Source organism: Anabrus simplex, chromosome 3, assembly GCF_040414725.1.
Source record: "Anabrus simplex isolate iqAnaSimp1 chromosome 3, ASM4041472v1, whole genome shotgun sequence".
Classification (NCBI taxonomy): domain Eukaryota; kingdom Metazoa; phylum Arthropoda; class Insecta; order Orthoptera; family Tettigoniidae; genus Anabrus; species Anabrus simplex.
This window is the reverse complement of record NC_090267.1, coordinates 431,623,893-431,645,251: the sequence shown is the minus strand read 5'-3', so window position 1 is coordinate 431,645,251 and position 21,359 is coordinate 431,623,893. Positions and strand designations below refer to the sequence as shown.

Sequence of the window (21,359 nt, the reverse complement as noted above, 5' to 3'; positions counted from 1 at the left end):
CACTATCTCCTTACTTTATCATTTCGCATCCATACGCGCAGGTCGCTCATGTGTGTCAAATAGATGCCCCAGTGAGGACGAACATGTCCTCGGACACTCCCAGCACTTAAAGCCACTCGATAAACAAATACAATCTGTAGAAGGATAATTATATCACCCTTTGCTCACCCCCTCCCCCCTTTTTAGGCTTGTCATTTCCCATGTTTTCCCTTTGTCTGTGGTTTGCCCGAAGAGTGTTGTACCTTATAGCCTATGTGCTAAGGACGAGTGGAGAAAGAACCAAGTGGTGAGGGTTCGCTTCGCTGCTTGCGTTTCCGCGCACCCGGCTGTCTACGACTGTCTTCCTTTCCCAGCCTAGGGACCGTAACTGCGACAGACGGTGGACGATGTACGTGACTGCCTCTTCTTCTTTACACCTTTCTTTATATCCGTACATTTCCCTTGTATAGTATTCTAAATAACCAATATTTTAATGATTTATTGCGGCCTTCAGTGTTGGTATACGTCATGGGATTTTTGAGTATTGTTTAAGCCGTAATTATCCGTCCTGCCTGCTTCTTGATTCGGATGCCCATTCCTTGTTATTGTTCAGTCGGTCCTGTACTTCGTTTCACAGACAGGAAGGGGAGTATAAGCTATTTCCCCCTTGCTCCTTTGTTTACATCAGTTATTTCCGTTCTGTATATTGTGATCTTAAAATATACTTCATCTACCTTCGAAGTTGTGCAAGTTTATTCTCACTCCATCGACTGGCGATCGCAGGTTCGAATCACATCTCTTCCACGAAGTAAAATACGAGAAGTGCTTAGTCTCAAGTCCTCGGTCACCAACTCCAAATCTAGACTTACATAATTAGTTACAGTAACACCAAACTATTCAAATTAGCTGAAGAAAGGGGTTTCCCCGAAAACCGTAAAAGAGTAGTTAGTGGGACGTAAAGCAAATAACATAATAAGGGGTGCTTTCTCTAGGGTGATCGCCATCTTCTGGGGGGACCAGATATATCGATAGGAGAAGACTGTTAATGTCCAACAGTCCTGCACAGATGGTATTAATGGTTGAAGATTTTCCAGATCCCTTAACTTAGATCTGTTATAACGACTGAGAGGTTACCTAGCCGAGGCGGTAAAGGCGGATTCAGTTCACTTGAAGGGTGTGTGTGTGATTCCCCATCAGGAAGTCGAAATATTTAGAAACAAGATTTTCGCTTCAGGAGAGGCATATGACCCAGAGGTTCACTCAGCCTACACCGAAAAGGAGTACCAGGTTTATTCCTCGGGGATTATGTGGCCGGGCATAAAGCTGTATCTCTATCTCACTCAGAGCCGGGGTTACCTTACACTCCTCAAAGTGCCTTTTAACGATAATGAGGAAATTTGAGCGTTTTGTCCAGAAAATACAAATAAATGCTTCATTTAGATTTTGAAAGCCCTCTTCTGTTTTCGGGTTCACCACCGTGGCTTCTAGTCCGACTTGTAAGATTTATGTTCTCGACTCTTGCATGACATGTTTGTAGGACGAGAATAGGTTGAATTGAGCTTCAACTAACAAACCTGAGATAAGTTGACTGAAATTCAATATTCGGTCACCGTAGAAGTGGTTCGTGGCTTTTTACTCCACCTCGAAACGAAAGCTGGAATGGTACCTAACACGTACACCACGACTGATTCCCCCCCCCCCCCCCCCTCATAGCCTGGTCCTTTATTAGTTATAAATTCATACATAAACACACCACATCAGCGTTAGTGTCGGCCGGAAGTTCAGAACAAAATGCAAGACGATGATAACTTCGATACGTGAAGGCCCTTACTTTACTCCTAAAATTGGTTGATGGGAGATGAGATGAATATTTGTGCTCTGAGGCGATCTGTTCTGAAATAATGGCATTCAGTTCTAAATGAAGAGTCGATAACCGTCGAGAAGGCGACTCTTGAAAAAACTACTATAGGCCTGTATTGAGGAAAGATTGCCATTAGCTATCTTGTATCGATGTTTATAGACTTATGAAGGCACTAGATGTAAAATATGCCATTTCCTCGGGTATTCTGTTAAAATCCTTAATGCATTTTGAAGTGAATGAGTATGTGAAATTATATAATTATGGTAAGTTCTCAGTCTTAAAAGCACTTTAACTGACAAGAGGCTGATGATGATGATTATAATAATGATATTGGGTTTACGTCCTAATAACTACTTTTACGGTTTTCGGAGGTGCCGAGGTGCCGTAATTTTGTCCCGTGGGAGTTCTTTTACGTGCCAGTAAATCTGCCGACACGAGGCTTACGTATTTTAGCACCTTCAAATACCACTGGACTGAGTCGAGATCGAACCCGCCAACTTGAGGTCAGAAGGCATACTTTCTACCGTCTGAGCTACTGACGTCAGCCCGGCCTAAAAGGAAAGGGTCTATTTTTAATCCTTTGTGTAACACAGGTCTCATGAGCCCTTGACCTACTTCCCTCCGTGGGCCAGGACTAGTTGTTACGCAATTAACTCGATGGATCCTACCACTGTTTTTACCGGTTTCCTAGACCTGACATCCTAAGGGAGCCTACGGCTTCGGGCAGATGGGTTCCTTTAGGAGGCGATAGACCCCCACTGGAGGAAATGCCACTGAAATCTATCAGTTGGCGCCTATACTCCAGGTTTGGGGCGGCTACCAATGACGTAGGCTTATGTTGGGAGCGGCCTAATACAACCCTGGTAGTAGGTATGAGTGTCCAGCGCCAGATCCGGGTGAAAGGCTGGCTGGTATATCAATCGTAACCCATGAATCAAATGTCACAAATGATTTAACTTGGACACGCTTATTTAATCGGCCCCATTTTTGGACCGGAAGCTCTTGCTCCTAAGATGCAGCAAACAGAACCCCGTGGCATTCAGAGATCCATAAAGTGGACCCCACACGTGCTGGCAATGAAGAAGAAGCGTACCTAATCCTCGATTGTGCGTGAAGTTGCAACACAACTTTATCGCCACTGTTTTATAATGACAATTGTACACTATTATTACAACAGTAATAAGCAAATAATATTATCTGTAGTGCGTGAAACAGAAGCATGTAGCCATTATTCACACCACTCGCTTCCGTCTTGCAGATGGCGTGGCGAGAGAACTGACCTTCGAGCTCTGGGAACAGGTTCATGGCAAAACGAAGGCAAAACCGCCAATGGTTTTTTAACAGCGCTACTAAACATTGAGAGTACCTATTGCGCATCCTAACTCACAATTATTAGCCTGCACTTGTATTCTCACTGCAGTGCTTCCATGGCCGTACGGAAGGATACGGATCAATGAAGCTGTGCGTCGCTTTAGTAGATGCTGACGTTCAATTAGTGTTTCGGCCTTGCATTGCCTGGAGTCGCGGGTGGCAGAAGGAAGGACGTCCTACGGTCTGGAGCTGCCCACCGAAGACGCGAGTGAATCATTTCCTGCCCTAGTACAACCCTAGTGTGGACTTTGTTCCGATCTGTACCGCCCGCTCTCCGGAACACGTCAAGTGTCACATCCTGTCTCCTCTCCCACGCGCATATTCAGTGGCCCACTGCTACTTTTGGTTGGCACAATTGTACGCCCATGTCTAGATTGGATGATACGCTCTGTGGTGTTATGAAAAAAATGACTTACCCTCGGCCGGAGTCACCTGGTCATGATCACGACGTGGACTACCGCTAGACTTAGATTACTCCTTTTCGATAGTTGGTTTACTGAACGTCAAGCTGTAAGTGTTTTGAGCCACTGGAGTACTGTAGCTTGCTGTGCTGTCGATGCTGTTTCAAAATTCACTGCCCTGGCCTCTGCCACTACCAGTGGAAATGGTGGCTTCGGGTTTAACAAATTAAAGTCCTTCTTTCTGGCTAATTGGGTAAAATGTTTGCGTTTCGTCCGATTGCCCAGGTTCAGTTCTCGGAATCAACTTCCTAGTACTCTTAATTCCCCTCGCTTCGGAACTGGGTGTTTGACATCTTCACTGAGTCACCGCCAAGCCTATCCAGAGGCTATGCACCACATTATTATTATTATTATTATTATTATTATTATTATTATTATTATTATTATTATTATTATTATTATTATTATTAAATGAGCATGTGGAATTTTACAGCGTTACACGCTGTCCTTCACGTGGCTCACAGGTTTATTAACATTCTCGGTAGATCAGTGGTGGTGTCCGACCCATGATCACGGGTTCGATTCCAAACAACAAAAGAGAATACTAAACCTGAAAGATTACATTTCATTTTAGCAAATCGACGTATGAAAGAATTGTTACTCCTATAACAGCAGACGTTGCAGTGTCTTCCTACAAGGATGTAGAAGTAGACGGGAGTGAAATACTAGCACCCTGTTATCTATATAATTAAGTCATAAGTATGAGGTGAGGAAGTGTATGTGATAAAGAACACGATTGCTCTCTCTCCCTGGTTAGCAATGGCGATCTGACGGACCGAAGCTTTGCATACCTATCCTCTCGGTCCCATCACCTATCTGATATACATACAGAAGCATGCCGCTCGAGGTGAGTCGAGGGGGAGAGGAACGTACCGGCAGGGCTGCAATGTCAGTCTGTTGCCTTGCACTCAGAATTACGAGGGACGTTTTTTTTTTTTTTTTTCTCATTGCTTTCAAGTTTTGTAAATGGAACAATGTGTCAGGTGCGTACATTATAATGTGCTTTAAGATTTTCATTGTCTCATTATATGATGTTTGGGCTTCAGATAGCCTTGGTAGCCCTCAGTATACGCCACTGACTTATGTTAATGTAGCTCCATTTAGTCAACGTAGCAGTTTGTACCTGTAACAATATTTTTAAGTGGTATTAATATACAGTTGTCCGCCTCTGTGGTGTAGTGGTCAGTGTGATTAGCTGCCAACCTCGGGGGCCCGGATTCTATTCCCGGCTGTGCCACGACATTCCAAAAGGGGTACCAGGACTAGAATGGAGTCCTCAACCTCGGGAGGTCAGCTGGGTAGAGGGGGTTCGATTCCCACCTCAGCCATCCTCGAAGTGGTTTTCCGTGGTTTCCCACTTGTTCTCCAGGCATGGTACCTATCCATTCCAACATTCCCACTCCCTACAAGGCCCCTGTTCAACATAGTAGGTAAGGTCGCCTGGGCGAGGTACTGATTCTCCGACCAAATGTCTCACGCTCTAGGACACTGCCCTTGAGGCGATAGAGGTGGGATCCCCCGCTGAGTCCAAGGGGGAAACCAACCCTGGAGAGCAAACAGATTACGAAAGAAATAATAATAATAATAATAATAATAGTAATAATAATAATAATAATAATAATAATAATAATGTGGCCGCAGCTATCGTGAGCAGGCATTTCATTGTGATGCCACTTAAGCTGTCCGTGTTAATTTCGACGTTCCATTTTACTCTGCTAGGTGGCGGAGTAAACTGGCTCTCTGTTGGGTGATCTATGGCTGATTAAAGTGTCGGATTAAACACCAAATTTATCACCAGAGATATTTTACGTGCCGACTTCGTACGACATAGTGTCGAACTGACTTTTTTAATACCATTCAAAAATCCGAGTAAATCTGTCGGATTTGAACTAGTAATCGCGGGATTCGGAGATCCACTCTACCACTGCTCCACAGAGAGAGGTTTGGTTACAGTAGATCGACCGGAATAAAATATTGGCACTGAATTGGGTGGTCTGTAGAACGACATAAAACCTGTCACTGGTGCGACGAGCCACACACTGTCTCGCACCTGCAAATAGCACCGCATACACACGTCTGTCATATCCTAGTTGCAGTTCTCTTAATATGCACCCTTCTCTTCTCTGAATAAAACTATTAACTCTGTTGTCAATTAAAGAGGGCATAAACGGCTGGGAGACTGCTTGAATGCGCGTGGGCAGGACTTGCTAATGTGGTTGTTTTCACGGGAGGACACTGTAATTACGTCGGCTCATTGTTTTCATTAATGGTGTTGACCTAACAGTGGGTCACATTCTGTTCTATTTTAAGCTCTTTCCTCGTCAATGAGTCTGTACTCGTGATGTCACTCTTTCATCTCACACGCACATCTACCATGCGGTCTGCTGACTGGCCCAGAAGAGATTGTCTGAACGCTTCCAGACAGTTTTTTTTTTTTTCCTGCACAGATCGCACAAGGAAATATTTTAATATAATTTGACTCTTTTAAAGACTCATACCGAGCACTACTTTTAAAGAAAATAGTTTTCATAGATAATATAAGGAAAGTCCTAGAAAGTAGGCCTATCTAGAAATAATCTAGAACTAGAGCTGTATTAATTTTGCCTATTTAGAGAATAACTACATTATCCGCGCTATCCCCTCCCCGTCGTAAGAGGCGACTAAAAGATGACCAGGGAATTTCAACTTACGAGCATGGGTTGGAGTCCACAGGTCCTTTAGCTGAGTTTGGCATTGCTTACACTTGAGTCAGGCTCTTCGCCTTCTTCATATCCGACCTCGTTTGGTCAGCTCTTGTTCTTTTACAACTCAGACGGTATTAGGTTTGCGAAACCTAGGGAATTTCTCATTTTCATGCTCTTTGTGCCCCTTCCCTTCTTTCAGCGATACCTTATCTGCCTCTCTGGATCAGAGGTAGAGAGTTGGCCTCCGGACCCCAAGAGAGCAGGTTCAAACCCGGCAGAGGAGTCAGATTTTTGAAGGGCTGAAAAAAAAAGTGCATTCAACACTCTGTCGTACGATATCGGCATGTAAATGATCTCTGGTGACACATTTGGTGTTTATCCGACAAAATTAATCTCAGACATAGACGTTTCGGTTTGCCGTGCCATCTAGTAGGCCTAGAGTAAAACGAAACGTCGGAATTGATGAGAAGACAGCCGGATGACGTCAAATTAAAATGTCTGCACACGGTAGTAGAGACCATTAAAAATAACTGATACCTTCATTCTTCTAAATGTCGGACGCCTTTTATTTTCCTTCTGATTAGTAGTGTTAATAAAGGATGATTGCCCATTGTACCACCACCTAAGTTGGAACCTCGGCCTACCGGAAATACTCGAACTCATACTAGCCGATGGCGAAAATAATAACGATCACGCTATTTTCTGTGTGCGAGTGGACTCTTCAGTACCGGTACGCCTACATCTAAATTTTAAGTGTTCTGTTACTCACGGAACTTGCCTTTACTTCTGATGTGACCGAGCTCGATAGCTGCAGTCGCTTAAGTGCGGCCAGTATCCAGTATTCGGGAGATCGTGGGTTCGAATCCCACTGTCGGCAGCCCTGAAGATGGTTTTCCGTGGTTTCCCATTTTCACTCCAGGCAAATGCTGGGGCTGTACCTTAATTAAGGCCACGGCCGCTTCCTTCCAACTCCTATCCCCTTCCTGTCCCATCGTCGCCATAAGACCTATCCGTGTTGGTGCGACGTAAAGCAAATAACAACAACAACAAAACAAAAAACTTCTGATGTTATAGTGTTCTAATTCATTGTTTTGTGGGTTTGCAAGCAAAACACATTAAGTCAATAAGTCTTACTTCTGAGAAAAAGATTTGAAATGATTTAATCTTTCATTGGCAATATTTGTTCTTAGAATGAGAATATTTAAAATTAGGCTGTAGATTGTTTACTTTTTATTTATTTACAAGTTGCTTTACGTCGCGCCGACACAGATAGGTCTTATGGCGACGATGGGACAGGAAAGAGCTAGGAGTGGGAAGGGAGCGGCCGTGGCTTTAAGGTACAGCCTGGTGTGAAAATGGGAAACCACGGAAAACAATCTTCTTCAGGGCTGTCTACCGTGGAGTTCGAACCCACTGTCTCCCGATTGCTGGATACTGGCCACACTTAGAGAGACTGCAGCTACGGAGCTCGGTGTAGGTTTGCATAGAGTAAGTTATCTAGAATAGCGCTGTAGGACCGGGTGAACATGGTATATTTAAAAACATCAAGAGCTGACGCGATGTGTTTTGAATGTAAACCCACGACTTTGTTTATTTTTATTCATATGTAATTTGATAGGAGAAGGTGGTTGTCCAGTTGTACTTCTTGAAATATTCGCTACCACTAGAGCTTCAAGTGACAAAGTAATGGAGGCGTGGGACTGCATTCCGTTCATCGTCCACATAGCTGAGGTTTGATAAATGGTATCGGCACAGGAATCTTCTAGTCATAACCAAGGGACATTCTGATAATGCACTACTTCGAAAAAATACCCATACCTTTGGTGATTTCTGAAGAATGGATTGGCTCGTATATTGTAGGAAAACTGATTAAGAGTTTTGAAATCCTTGCTTCTCCGCAGAATTGGTAAGCACTATTTTCTGCTGTTTGACCTCATCATACTAACAGGGTATGCAATCTACTCCCTCTCATTTGGCTCCCGGTTGAACCATTGCCCAGTCAGGAATTTTAGGAATGTACACAGGATTGAATAATAGCATAACAACGTCGAGGACGTTGATTCACTCGGAGATAACATGGAGGACAAAAATCAGTGGAATGCGCAGTAAGGTGTCCAAGAAAGGCTATGAGCAAATCTTTCAAAGGAAATTCTCCCTATACTGTTGTCTTATTCAAGCCACTTGATACATCCTGGTCATTGGCTCCGTGCACTTCGACTGAACAGTGCCGTAATCTGTAATACTGTGCTGTTTGCACTGGCGTCAATGGGATCAGAATGACTCGTTTTCGCGACAGCTTGGTGGAGACCTATTGGGGCTGCTGAATCGCGAACAGGCATCCTTTGGTCTTCCGCAAGTTCACAAGACTACTGGCGATTTCCTGCTACACCAGTCATATTGACCAGACATGGTGCTATCCTATTGCAACCCGCACAGAACTCCTTGAAAGGAGAGTTTGATTTGATTTCAACTTTGCTATAAAGCATGTGGATGACTTCACGTTCGAGCCTACCCACTTCTACGCAGGAGGAATTTTAAAATTGCCATAAAGGTGTAAAAAATGTCGTGAAAGGAGATAGAGGATACTTGGTTAATTTTTTTCCTTACATAAAATCAGTTTCATCTTCATCCAAGAAAACTTTCAAATCTTAAAACACCTCGTTGAAAACTTTTCAACTTGAATCCCGTCGCCATTCCTCAGTGCTTGGGAAAGTTAGTTTTTTCTAGTGGCTTAATGTCGCACTAACACATCTCAAGTTTTCGGCGACGCAAGGATGGGAAGGTAGCGGCCGTGGTAAAGTACAGCCCCAGCCAGCATTTGCCTGGTGTGAAAATTGGAAACCACGGAAAACCATCTTCAGTGATGCCGTCGGTGGGATTCAAACCCACCATATCCTGAGTACAAGCTCACAGCTACGCGACCCTAACCGCACGGTCAACTCGATCGGTAAGTTAGTACTCAGTAAGAGGCAAGATATTAATTTTGATTAATATTGTTATCTAAACAATATCGATAAATTGACTATTTCGGATATAACACAGTTGTGATTGAACAGTTTAGTAACGTTCTGTTAACATTTTCTTTCCTACTACGTATCCTCAGTGCCGGACCTGGCCTCACTCCGATAATATTTGAAAGTGCTCAAATACGTCAACCTCGCGTAGGTAGATTTACTGGCGCATAAAAGAGGTCCTGCAGAACAAAAGTTCGGTACCTCGGCTTCTCCGAAAACCGTAACAGAGTTAAGGGACGTAAAACCGATATTATTATTATTATTATTATTATTATTATTATTATCACGTGAAGTAACTTCTTTGGGACAACATTGCGGCACCTTGGCATCTCCAAAAACCATTAAAGTAGTTAGTGTGTGGTAAAACCAATATCATAATTAAGAAACCCTGCAAATCTGTGGCGTGGGGCATTTTATGAGGCAGGGCCTGAGCGGGAACGCCGTGTGGGTGGGGGTAGTAGAACATATCCACAGTATCCCCTACCTGTCGTAAGAGGGGAGTAAAAGGGATCCCAGATGCTTTCATCTTTAGAGCGTGATTTGGCGACTGCAGATCCCCAGTTGTACTATATTTCATCTTAAGACAATGATCACCTCCACCACTATGGCTCGTTCTTCATTCGTAGAACATCTTCCTGTCCAGAGTAGAATGCTTTTCGCACCACTCAAAGGTAAACTTCCCATCGTTCTCCTGTAGACAATGTAATATTGCAGATACGAGCTAGACACTATAAGGCGCTATCAGTGATATCAGCAAGAAGGTGCTTTCCCGACCTGGAAGTGGAATACGTTCCTCGTTTATAGTATAAATGGGGGGAAATGAAGCAGACAACAAGAGGTATAGAAAAGACGAAAGGAAGTCGTCATCCACCCACTCTTAACTTGGGGAGTTACGAGGAACAAGTCGAATAAGCGTGACTCTTGCACTCTGGTCTCACCTATATACATACTCAATATTAAGCACGTTCTGCAGACCGTTAATAAATGTGCTGTCCGCCCACGAGGTTATTGTCTCCTGGCCGTCCTACACGGCCTGCCCATGGCCACTACACTTAAGCCATGATGTCACCAACTAACTAGCCACATATTTGATAAAACAAAAATCCTCCTTGTCTTGAATGCTAGACTGTGTTGTGTTCCCATTCTCACATGCGCGCAGCTTTTCATGTTCCGAAAACCTTGGATAACATTTTATTGTCAGTTAAGTGGGAACATGCGAACATTTCTGGCTTTTATTGGACGATGTTCTTTTATGGCATAGATGGTATCTCATGCTCTTTACCCACGCTGGGTTTAAAAAATTAAGTTCTTAACCCTAAATTCTATTTAAATCCATATCGAAAAGGACAAAGATGTGTACAGGAAACCAAAGGACTTGCATGACCCCTGTCCACAAGAATTGTCCACATCTCTCTTATCATTAAAAATGCCACTAAAGATATCAGTTATTCAGCTCGTCATACAGTATAGCTACAATTACCTTTCGCCATCAACTTTGACCGGGTGAGCTGGTCGTGCGGTTAGGGGCACGCAGCTGTGAGCTCGCATCCGGGAGATAGTGGGTTCGAACCCCACTGTCGGCAGCCCTGAAGATGGCTTTCCGTGGTTTCCCATTTTCACACCAGGCAAATACTGGGGCTGTACCTTAATTAAGGCTACAGCCGCTTCCTTCCAACTCCTAGGCTTTTCCTGGTCCATCGTCGCCAAAAGACGTATCTGTGTCAGTGCGGCGTAAAGCCACTAGCAAAAGAAAAAATAGCCATCAACTTTGTCACTACCTCGGTTAGTTTTTAAATTTATGCTAAAGTGTCTATTTTTTCTATCGCCATAACTGGTTCTTAAGTTTTCTTTCTGATACCTTCTCAGTCTTTCGTTCTTGCTCTCTTCCATGAGCGTTCGTACGTTTCCTCAGCTAACATTCGCGCTGGACATGTAACGTGATCGACCGAGGTGGTTGTGCGATTCGGGTGTTAACTTGCATTCAGGAGTTGATGGGTTCGAACCGCACTATCGGCAACCCTGAAGATGCTTTTTCCCAATTTTCACTGCGGCTGTACCTTAAGGTCACGGTCGCTTCCTTCACAATCCTAGCTCTGCCCTATCCCATTGTCGCCGTAGAATCTGCCTGCGTAGTATGACATAATAGAAGAAACAATAGAAGCCAATAGAAGAAACAAGGCGATCGTCACGGCATACCTTAGTATTAGTGCTCCTCGTTCCTGCAAATTGTATGTTGCTCCGATTACGAGGAGATAAGCATCCATCGCGGAAGGAAGTACTGCTGTTTGTTTCTCGATGTGGAAGTCACGGTGAAGTGCGCGCGACTGCCATCTTGAGGGATGAGTTTGTAGTGAACAACAGGTTGCCAACGTCTGTTCCCTGCCTTGCCTTCCCTCATTGTAATTGCTGCAACTTGCGGAAGGAAAGGAAGGAAGCCTACAGGAAGAGGGGTAGGAGTACAACAATTAGTTCCACCTAAGTAGCATTGACCACGCATTCATTTCTGTTGTGGGCCGTGAGACGTCCCAAGTTTCGTTTTGTCACAGCAGTTTACAGACTAAGTTACACATTTCGGTTAGTAAAATTCTCTAATACTACAGCTCCCTCTGTGGATCAGTGGTAGAATATCGGTCTCTGGTGCCCCAGATCGAAAGTTCAAACCCAACAGAGGTAGTCAGAATTTTGAAGAGGGAAAAGGAGTCCATTCAACACTCCATGTTTTAAGATGACGGCACGTAAAAGATCTCTGGTGACACATTCGATATTTCCCCAACAAAATGAATCAAAACAGCCATAGATCGACCTCGAGATCTGATTTACTTGGTAGAACGTCGAAATTGATGCGCAGACAGCTTAGATGGCGTCAATAATAATAATAATAATAATAATAATAATAATAATAATAATAATCTCATTTTGTGTCAAAATCCGGTCTCTTCCTTTTCCACATTCTTCTCCTACTCTCCTTTATCTTTCCCTTGTGAGTGGGGGTGGTAGAATAACACCCACGGTATCCTCTGCCTGTCGTAAGAGGCGACTAAAAGGGGCCCTAAGGGATCTTAACTGGGGAGTGTGGGTTGGCGACCACGATGCCGTCAGCGGAGTCCACTTAATTGTGTCAGGCTCCTCACTTTCATCTATCCTGTCTGGACTCACTTGGTCAACTCTAGTTCTTTTCTGACCCCGACGGTATTAGAGCACTGGAGGCCTAGGGAGTCTTTCATTTTCACGCCCTTCGTGGCCGATACCTTCATTTTTCGAAGTGTCTGATCCCTTCCATATTTTCTCTCTGATTATTAATGTTATATAGAGTATGGTTGCATCCTCTTACATCTCCTTAATCTTATTGCAAGCTCCGGCATCGATATTATTGGAAGAGCACGCACAATTATGTTCATTTATTAGACGCTGGTAGTAATGTAGTCGTGTACCTTGAGGAAAGCTGTATATACTTACAGTCGTGCATGGTGTACATAAATGCGACTTATGATCACGACGCCAAGGGCCGATGACCTAGGTTTTAAACAAGCATCATCATCATCACGATTACCAACAGTAGCATTGATCGTATCTCTAACTTGCAATTAACTTTCATGATATTTCTTTGATAGGAGAATTTTAAAACGTGTGTAATGACATCTCTAATTTTTGTTCCAGAACTGGGAGTTGCTGGTACTGTCCAAACTGAAGTGGACGGTGACGGCGGTGACGGGCTTCGATATTGTAGACCATGTATTACACAGAGTACCTTTTTCTACCTCACATCCGCTCACCCGCCAGCACGCCCTCACACTGGTCGACCTCTGCTATATCGGTGAGTACTGTGTAATTCTTGGCTTTGAAAATATGGCACTGTTAACTCCTTTCAGTTCGCTGCCGGAGTATTCACCCATGTGAATACATTAAGAATTATGCTAGATTACTGAGTTTTTTATTAACTTGAAAGACGCGACAGAACTTTTTTAGAATAATGCAAAGAATTCATGGTTATCAGTCTTCTCAATGCTACATGCGTTGATTGTATAAACTGAAGCAAATTATTTGTCTTATTTTATACGCAGTTTCAAGCGTATACACAGGACAGTCACTTGGATGAATATAGGTAAATATGCGAATCCGTAACAGTCTGAGTTGGTTTAAGCCTCTGCCTGGATAAGAAAATATTAGCTCACAATAAAACCATTTTCATGTAACACAAGCTTTTCAGGTTTCCTGAGCGATTGAGTTGTGCAGTTAGGAGAAACATTTAAATTCTCTTCAGCTAATTATCAGTTTTAATATTAGCCAAAGACTTTTTATTATTATTATTATTATTATTATTATTATTATTATTATTATTATTATTATTATTATTCTTGTTTTCGAATGGGTCTACTATGGACCACGTTAAGCATCATTCATTTACGGTTCTTCCTCTTTCGATCGGCCCAGTACTTCTTCATCCTTTCGGAGTGGGCTTCTTTACGTTCTCGTGACCAGTTGTTGCCGGTCCGTTTTTTGCTACTTTGATCTTGGAATCCCTTAATTTTGTTGATGATTTTTCTGTATTCCTGTCTGTTGTATACTACCTGCTGTGGTATATTATTTTCCTCGATATCCTCCTTGACCCCTTTAAGCCAGCTAGTTTGTGTCTTCCTGTTCTCCATGTATTCCAGAATTCGCTTGGCTGTTCTCTCTGGTGGCATTCTTTTAATGTGTCCGTAGAAGCAGAGTCTTCTCTTCTTGAAGGATGTTGTAATTTTTTCGGTCCTTTTGTATAATTCCTCATTTGGTCGCAGTCTAAATTCTTGACCCACTTTCCTGGGCCCTAGTATCTTCCTCAAGATCTTCCTTTCTGTCTTTTCAATGTTTTCTAGTAAGCCCTTCCTGTTCAGTGGAATACATTCGATCGCATATAGACTTTCTGGTTTGATGACAGTGTTGTAATGTCTGATTTTTGCAGTGAATGAAACTGATTTTTTATTGTAGACATTTCGACATAACTGGTATGCTGCTTCCATCTTTCTTGCCCTTTCCTGTAATGCTATTCCTGGTAGTCCTGTTGGGGTTATCCATTCCCCCAGATATTTAAACTTGTGTACTCTTTTAATTGTTCCATACTTGGTGACAATATTTTGTGTCGGATCCTTTTTGTCCTGAATCATTAGTTCCGTCTTTTCGAAGGATATTATTATTATTATTATTATTATTATTATTATTATTATTATTATTATTATTATTATTATTATTGCAGAAATAAGAAAGACATAATATTCATTCAGACTAGCAGAAGCGAAGAAAGGCTTTCTGAAGATCAATTTGCTCACCTCAAACATAGATATGCATTTTAGAGATGCTTTTGAAGACTTTTGTATGGAAGTGAAACATGGACAGTAATTGTCGAAGAAAGAAAAAAAGAGAATAGTTTTTGAAATGTGGTGTTACAGAAAAATACTGAAGGTGAGATGGGTGGATGGAATCAGAAATGAAGAGATACTGAATTGAATTGATGAGAGGAGAACGACTTGGCGAAATTTGACCGGAAGAAGAGATAGAATGATAGGGCACATCTGTATACATCCAGGATTTGTTCAGTTAGTTCTTGAGGTAAGTTTAGAGGGTAAGAACAGTGGGGGTAGAACAAAGCACGACCACGACAGATTAGTGTAGATGTAGAATGCAGTATGTCCTAATGTAGAAATAAAGAGGTTGGCATAGAATGCAGTGGCATGGAAAGCTGCATATGAGTCAACGGACTGATGACACAAACATTAATAATAATAATAATAATAATAATAATAATAATAATAATAATAATAATAATAATAATATGTCATATGGCCTCCGGAAAGGCCTGGTGTAGGTCTTGAATGGACGCCGTGTAGGCGACCTGTGCGTCAGTTAAAATGGGACACTACCTAAGGTAAGTCTCAACGTGAAGACGGCACAAACACCCAGCCAGCCTCCGAACCAGAGGAATTAACCGGTACAGGTTAAAATCCCCAATCCGGCCGGGATTCGAGCCCGAGACCCCTGGACCCGAAGGCCAGTTGCAGCCGGACATACGTTATAATTAATATTATGACTGTCGAAACGTCTTTCCTCAAGAATGTGAAGAAACTAGTGGGGGGCCAAGACCGTCATCAGTCTGAACGGCATTAGGATGACACTGAAGCTAATAATTAACGCTTGTTCCGACAGTTGATTGTTACCCTTCTTGAGCGAAGATCGACCTACATAGCACAGAGTTGATGTTCCTCCCTGCATGAAGTAGATGGATAGGCAGCACACGGTCCACTCTTGGCCTGTCTATCAGGGACTCGCCCATTCTTCCAATCTTTGCTCATTCTTCCCTCTTCCCAGTAACTCATTATAATTGGTGAGACCTGAAGAATGGCCCCACTGCGGAGTCTAAAAAAAGATTTCCACGTAGTCGTCATCAACTACGGTTTTACGTAATATTTGACTGTCTTTTGTTTCTATCCTTTATTAGTAAAATCTATTTCTTTTTCAATTTTGAAAGAGTCTTTCCTAAGGATAGAAGATTACAATGATTTGAAATTCTTCTTCACTTACCGCAGCCCAGTAATCAGAAATTGCCTAAGTAGTGTTTTTTATGAAAGGTTATAACATCGAAATTCAACATGAACGCTCCGAAAAAAAAGTTAAATGTTGATAAATATCGCATGTGAATGGTGTAGACTGAAAATTCGAGTGTACTTGATATATTTGCCACTATTTATTGTCGTGGTCATTCAACTCGAAACCGGACGTCCATTTTCCCTTTTTTCCCAAGCACACGTGCACTAATACGGGTATCACAGGTGTGTTAGTACATTGCGTATTCGTAAATGTTTTTAAGCATTCATGTGTAAGTTGTTAGAAGTTATACAGAGGCAAGTAATAGAGCTTAATGGTGTTAAAAGCCCCTCTTCTTTCCAATAGAATAGGGCGTGATGACTACTGAAGAATGTGTCAAAGTAGTAATTCCACATATTGAACAAAATAAAGAGAGAGAATATGAGTTGGGAGCTGACTTTATAGGTTGGAGGTTCGAAGTCCGACGCTGACAGTATGCAGTCATTCTATATAGTTCATACAATCGTTTTGAAAAGTACTGGAATTGTAGCTTATTTTTCCAAAGGAATCTCTCCTAAGCCAATTTCAGTTATCCACAGTAAACTGGTATCAGTCATTATTTTAAACAGCCTTCGCAAAACTGAGCTTGCGATATTTAGGTCTTCATCTGAATATTCTGTCTGGAGAATCTTGGAACTGCTGGTAATTAAAATTTGGGGATTCGCAGGATAGAGACATGGTCCTTTTTGTGACTCACAAGACAGTGGCATAGAGTTCCCATTCGTCCCGTTTTTCCCTGAGCAGTCTCCTCTATTTTTTTTTTCAAATACTCCGCATGTCAATGTCCTTCCTGGTAACATTTATTTCTATATATTCTTGTATGTTTTGAAGTAGCGTTTTTTCTTGTTATATGTGATTGTGATTTCTGAAATTATAATTTTGATTATGCCCCATATTTTTCAAAATGTCTCAGATTTTTGAGTGAAAGATGTGGAAATGTCCTGCTCAAATGAAATGCATTATGGGACCCCTACTATAAGATCGACTCTATTTCAAGCTAATCGTGTTTTAGGTATGGAGCTACTGTGTCCAGGCACGCATAGCCTTGGAGTTCGATCAACCTCAAATCCTAGAATAAGAAGTGGCCATGCAACATGTGTTCCAAGTTTTAGCTTCTTTCCGTACCCTATTAACCATAATCGCCTTTGAATAAGAAACTTCACCCCTACTGCGATATCGAAAAGATTCAAGATATCCTGTACCTTACCCGTTTTAATGTGGACAGCTGCGCAACTGTAGATGGAGGGGTGTGTTGTGTCCAACCTGCATGAATTAGTTGTAATTACTTGTTAGTAGTAAAGACTTTCATTTTCTTTGTGTTTCTTTGGTGGTGTGTATATATGCCGGTATGGATTGAGTTCAGTAGCTCGGTTGTTGACCAGGATAGGTTGGCGACCGCGTCGGGAGCATGTGGTGACTTCAAGGATATAGGACAAAGAGGATATGTCAATGTCTTGGCTAATAACTTATGCGGGGTTCAGGTGGTGCTGGTAGTTGGACCTTGAAGGGAACATGTCAATGATCTGAACTTCCTCCTTACTTATATTTCTGGAGACTATTTTCTCTTTGTGTATGGCATGTTCCCTGCCGTAACTGAACCTGTTTGGTTTTCATCCATCGATTAGAGGTATTTAACATCGTCAATAAGTAAACAGATGATAAAGAATCTCCTGGTTTGATAGCTAATGAGGATTGAAGGTTGACTTCAGTTACCAACTTACTTCTAAATGATATCCCCGATTCGAGAATAGTCTGCGGCAAAAGTCGGAGTTAACGGTAACATTTCTTGCTACTCCTGTGAGCCGACACCTGAACTTTCTCATAAGCCGTTGGGTTAATGGGCATTACTGATAGCAGCATCTTTTCCTTGTTACGGTATGTTGAAAACGGAAGAAAGAAATCTAATGTGGGTAGTAGGACAGAGAAAAGAGGCCTTGGAACTTCTGCTGACTTTAAATGTATTTATTCCGTATGTAGGCAACTCAGCATTGATGGCCAGATTGTCACTTGCACTAGAACACATCACGATGGCTTGCATGGACTGGCGAGTTACCGAATACTTGAGACTGCATAACATTATACAAGGCTGTAGAGTGTAAGAACCAACCCTCCAACTCGCTATTTTCATCCAGAGTCAACTGAGGAATGCAGTTTTGTAACTATAATTTATCAGGTGGGAGGCTCCGCGATCCTTCTGCTTTGTCTCTGTTCGATTTTTTCCACTTTCGAACGGCGGATTGAGTGAAGAGAGTATTCTTGGAACTCGGCATCCGGTTGATGAATACGCGAGTTTCTCAATATAACTGCTTTAAGATATCGCGGGGGCTCTCTTCAGGTGTGTGGGCCGCAGATCTAGTCTCCTTCCCTTTATCTTGCTTGTTTTCTTCACTTGAACACGCATTAGAGAGTTGGTTCCTATTCTCATTTTAATTGAAATGTCTTCAGTTAAGTTTCTTCATGTCATGTCTATCGTCATCCGTGCCATTTGGGGGGTGCCCAGGTCTTCTAGTGGGAGGCTGCGTCAAGTCCTCATATGGCAGCCATACCAGCGGGGATGGTTTTCCATCTCGTCTTCTGTTGGTCTCGCCTTAAACCGACCGAACAGGTTAACTCACTTGTCAGTGCGTTGCGGGTTGCGGTGGCATGGCCAGTTAGGATTGCTATCTCTACACCGTTCGGCCATCCTCGAAATGGTTTTCCGTGCTTTCCCATATCCACTCCAGGAAAATGCCGGGATGGTACCTTTCTCAAGACCACTGCTGTTTCCTTTCCATTTCTAGCCCGTACAGTCGACACCTACAGGCAACACTCTTTCACAGCGGAGCATGTAAGCTCACCCCCGAGAAAAGCCGCTAGAGAACTTGTGAGCTGAACATATATTCGGACACTCTCGGCACTTAAAACCATACGAAAAAATCCCTCATACTTCCTCCTGTGATCAAGCTAACTTCTCCAAACTAGCCAAACATTTTAATCTCCGTGATGTGGAGCTTCTGGTTGGGTGTCAGTGAATAGCCTGCATTCTGACCTACACATATCGTACGACTGTCACACATTTTCCCCTGTAACTTTACTGGAATCATCTTGTTACATAAAACTTAATTTTAGCCAGCCAACGTGAACACTATCCATTACATCCACTGAATTCGTGTGACAGCGCCGAACTCATCTCAGTAGTTGCTATCCAGTTGTGTATGCTTTTAGAACAGTGTTTTCACCTGAAGCCTCTCGTTTCAACAAATGTTATCCAGTTTTAAACTTCGAATACTAATGGCTGACAATCCCATATACCTGTGCAATGCTGGAAAGGACTTTTAAAAGGCTGCCTAAGGGTCACCATAACCAGCAGAAAACTAGTTTTAAAAACCACACAGCTTACGAAGAATGCGTATTGAACTGCACTCCCTAATGGTAGAGGTGAGAGCCAGGTGATGCAGCGGTCTTCGAAAGGGTTTGCAATCTAGTGATCGTGATTGTAATCACAATTGTGTCAAATATCGTGTCTTCACAAGGAAGTTAGTTTATCGATGCAACTAATATACGTGGAACGGTCTCTTGTCCATTGACACTTGAACCTGAGTTCTGGATTTCGTCCACTGTGGCTCCAGGCTCATCAGTTGGGTTCCCATACCTCTCTCCCAAGATGGGAATACCTCAGAGAGACAGCTTTATTCAATTGGAGGTACATATCACTCGTAGTAGGATGTCACTGCATGTGCTTCAAAAGAGGCTTTGAGAGGTGTAGCGTTCCACCATCTCGCTCACCTCCACAACCTTCATCTCATCCCTCCACACCTCGAAGTAGTCCCCGGCCGGCCCCACCTCCCCAACCACCTCCTCCATCATTTCATCCTTATCTCTTCCCGCCCCCACCTCCTTACTTTCCCCCACCTCCCTCTTTTGATATCCTTCGCCTTCTTCTAACTTCGCTTGTTAGCTTCTCCTCCTTTTATAACACCCTTGCCCTTCATTTATTTTCCTCTCACCTTGTATAACCCCTCTCCTCTTTGTTCACAGCTCATTTTGACATAATCACAACTGTATTCTCACTTCAATAAAGAATAAATACTTAGGAATAGACGCAATTCCCCTCCCATCTCCTAACTTTCCACATCCTTTACCCACCTCCTTCTTCCATCACATCTCCCCAACCCGCCCGCATCTCTTGGCCAGAGAGAGGGCGACACCCTCTAGGTGGCCCGCCCCACCCCTTCAGGGTGGGGAATGAAAGCATTGAAGCAAGCAAGCAAGTGTAGCGTTCCAACTGATGAGACCAATGCCATACTGGGATGAAACGCTGATAATTTCAGATTTGAAAAACCTAAAAAGCTTGAATGCTTTTTATATAATATTCGCAATCTGTGAAATTAAATTAGGGTTCCCTTCCCAGACGTTAATTTTTATAAAATGTGTTTTGTTGTACAACTGCTCCCATACTAGACAAAATCGTGCTTCTAAGTAGCACTTCGTGTTAGTTCCAAAGAGTCTCTTGTCCACATCTCGAAACATACAAATGTCAAAAAGAAGATATTGAACATTTTTTAGGAACAAACAGAATACCCCTCACATGGAGTATTATAATTTTCTTTCAAATTGTCTCTCATGCCCTCCAGACCACAGATAAAATAGAGAAATAACACCCTAAATGTTTTCTTTATTTGCTTGATAGACAGCATATGGTTTGGAAATAAACACGCCATAATAATGTCCTTGACAGAGAAATAATTTGATTTTCATCGTTCGCTAGGAAGTCCAACCACGCACTACGTATGTGGTTAGAAAAGAGAGCGTAGACATTTCCTGCTGTATTGGATTTAACCTGCAACCTAAATTGTTCTAGTGTTGCTGCTGCCATTGTGTTTGTTGGAATTGCAGTTCAGAGCATAGACCCCCAATGTGCTCTTGTGTATTGTTATAATGTATGGTACTTGGCAGCTCAAGGGGATGCTCATAATAGAGGTAACATCAAATCAAAGCGAAGGTGACCTTCTCTCCGGATAATTCTTAATCTTCTTCTTACTACCTGAAACAAGGGGAAGTTTACTGGGTGATGGTGTGGTTACTCGATACGATTTTGACAGGTTACGTGCTTGCTGATTACAGCAAGGTGATGGTGTACGCTGATAATTAGGCTGTGTGTATACACTAGAGCAGGGCGACAGCTGCTATTACCGTGTATGTGAGGTGAGGGGAGGAGACCCGTGCAGCTGCCCTCAACAAGGGCTGGGCCCCACCAATGGGGTGACGGCATCTCCTCACACATGCCTCCACTCGCAAACTTTAGGCTAATGCAAGTACTCTCTTGTGCTGCGATGTCCGATACTGAAGGACATACAGGAGGGCTATCTTAATGGAACGAATTCTGCGTCGT

At 42.7% G+C, this 21,359-nt stretch overlaps 1 protein-coding gene across 1 annotated transcript in view; it reads left to right on the top strand.

Moving 5' to 3' along the window:
- LOC136866467 (G1/S-specific cyclin-D2) overlaps nt 1-21,359 on the top strand; it is a 119,803-nt gene that overhangs the window by 25,921 nt on the left and 72,523 nt on the right. The window contains exon 3 of the mRNA XM_067143456.2: nt 13,028-13,184. Within this exon, the coding sequence (XP_066999557.1) occupies nt 13,028-13,184 (157 nt within the window). The remainder of the gene's footprint in view (nt 1-13,027; nt 13,185-21,359) is intronic.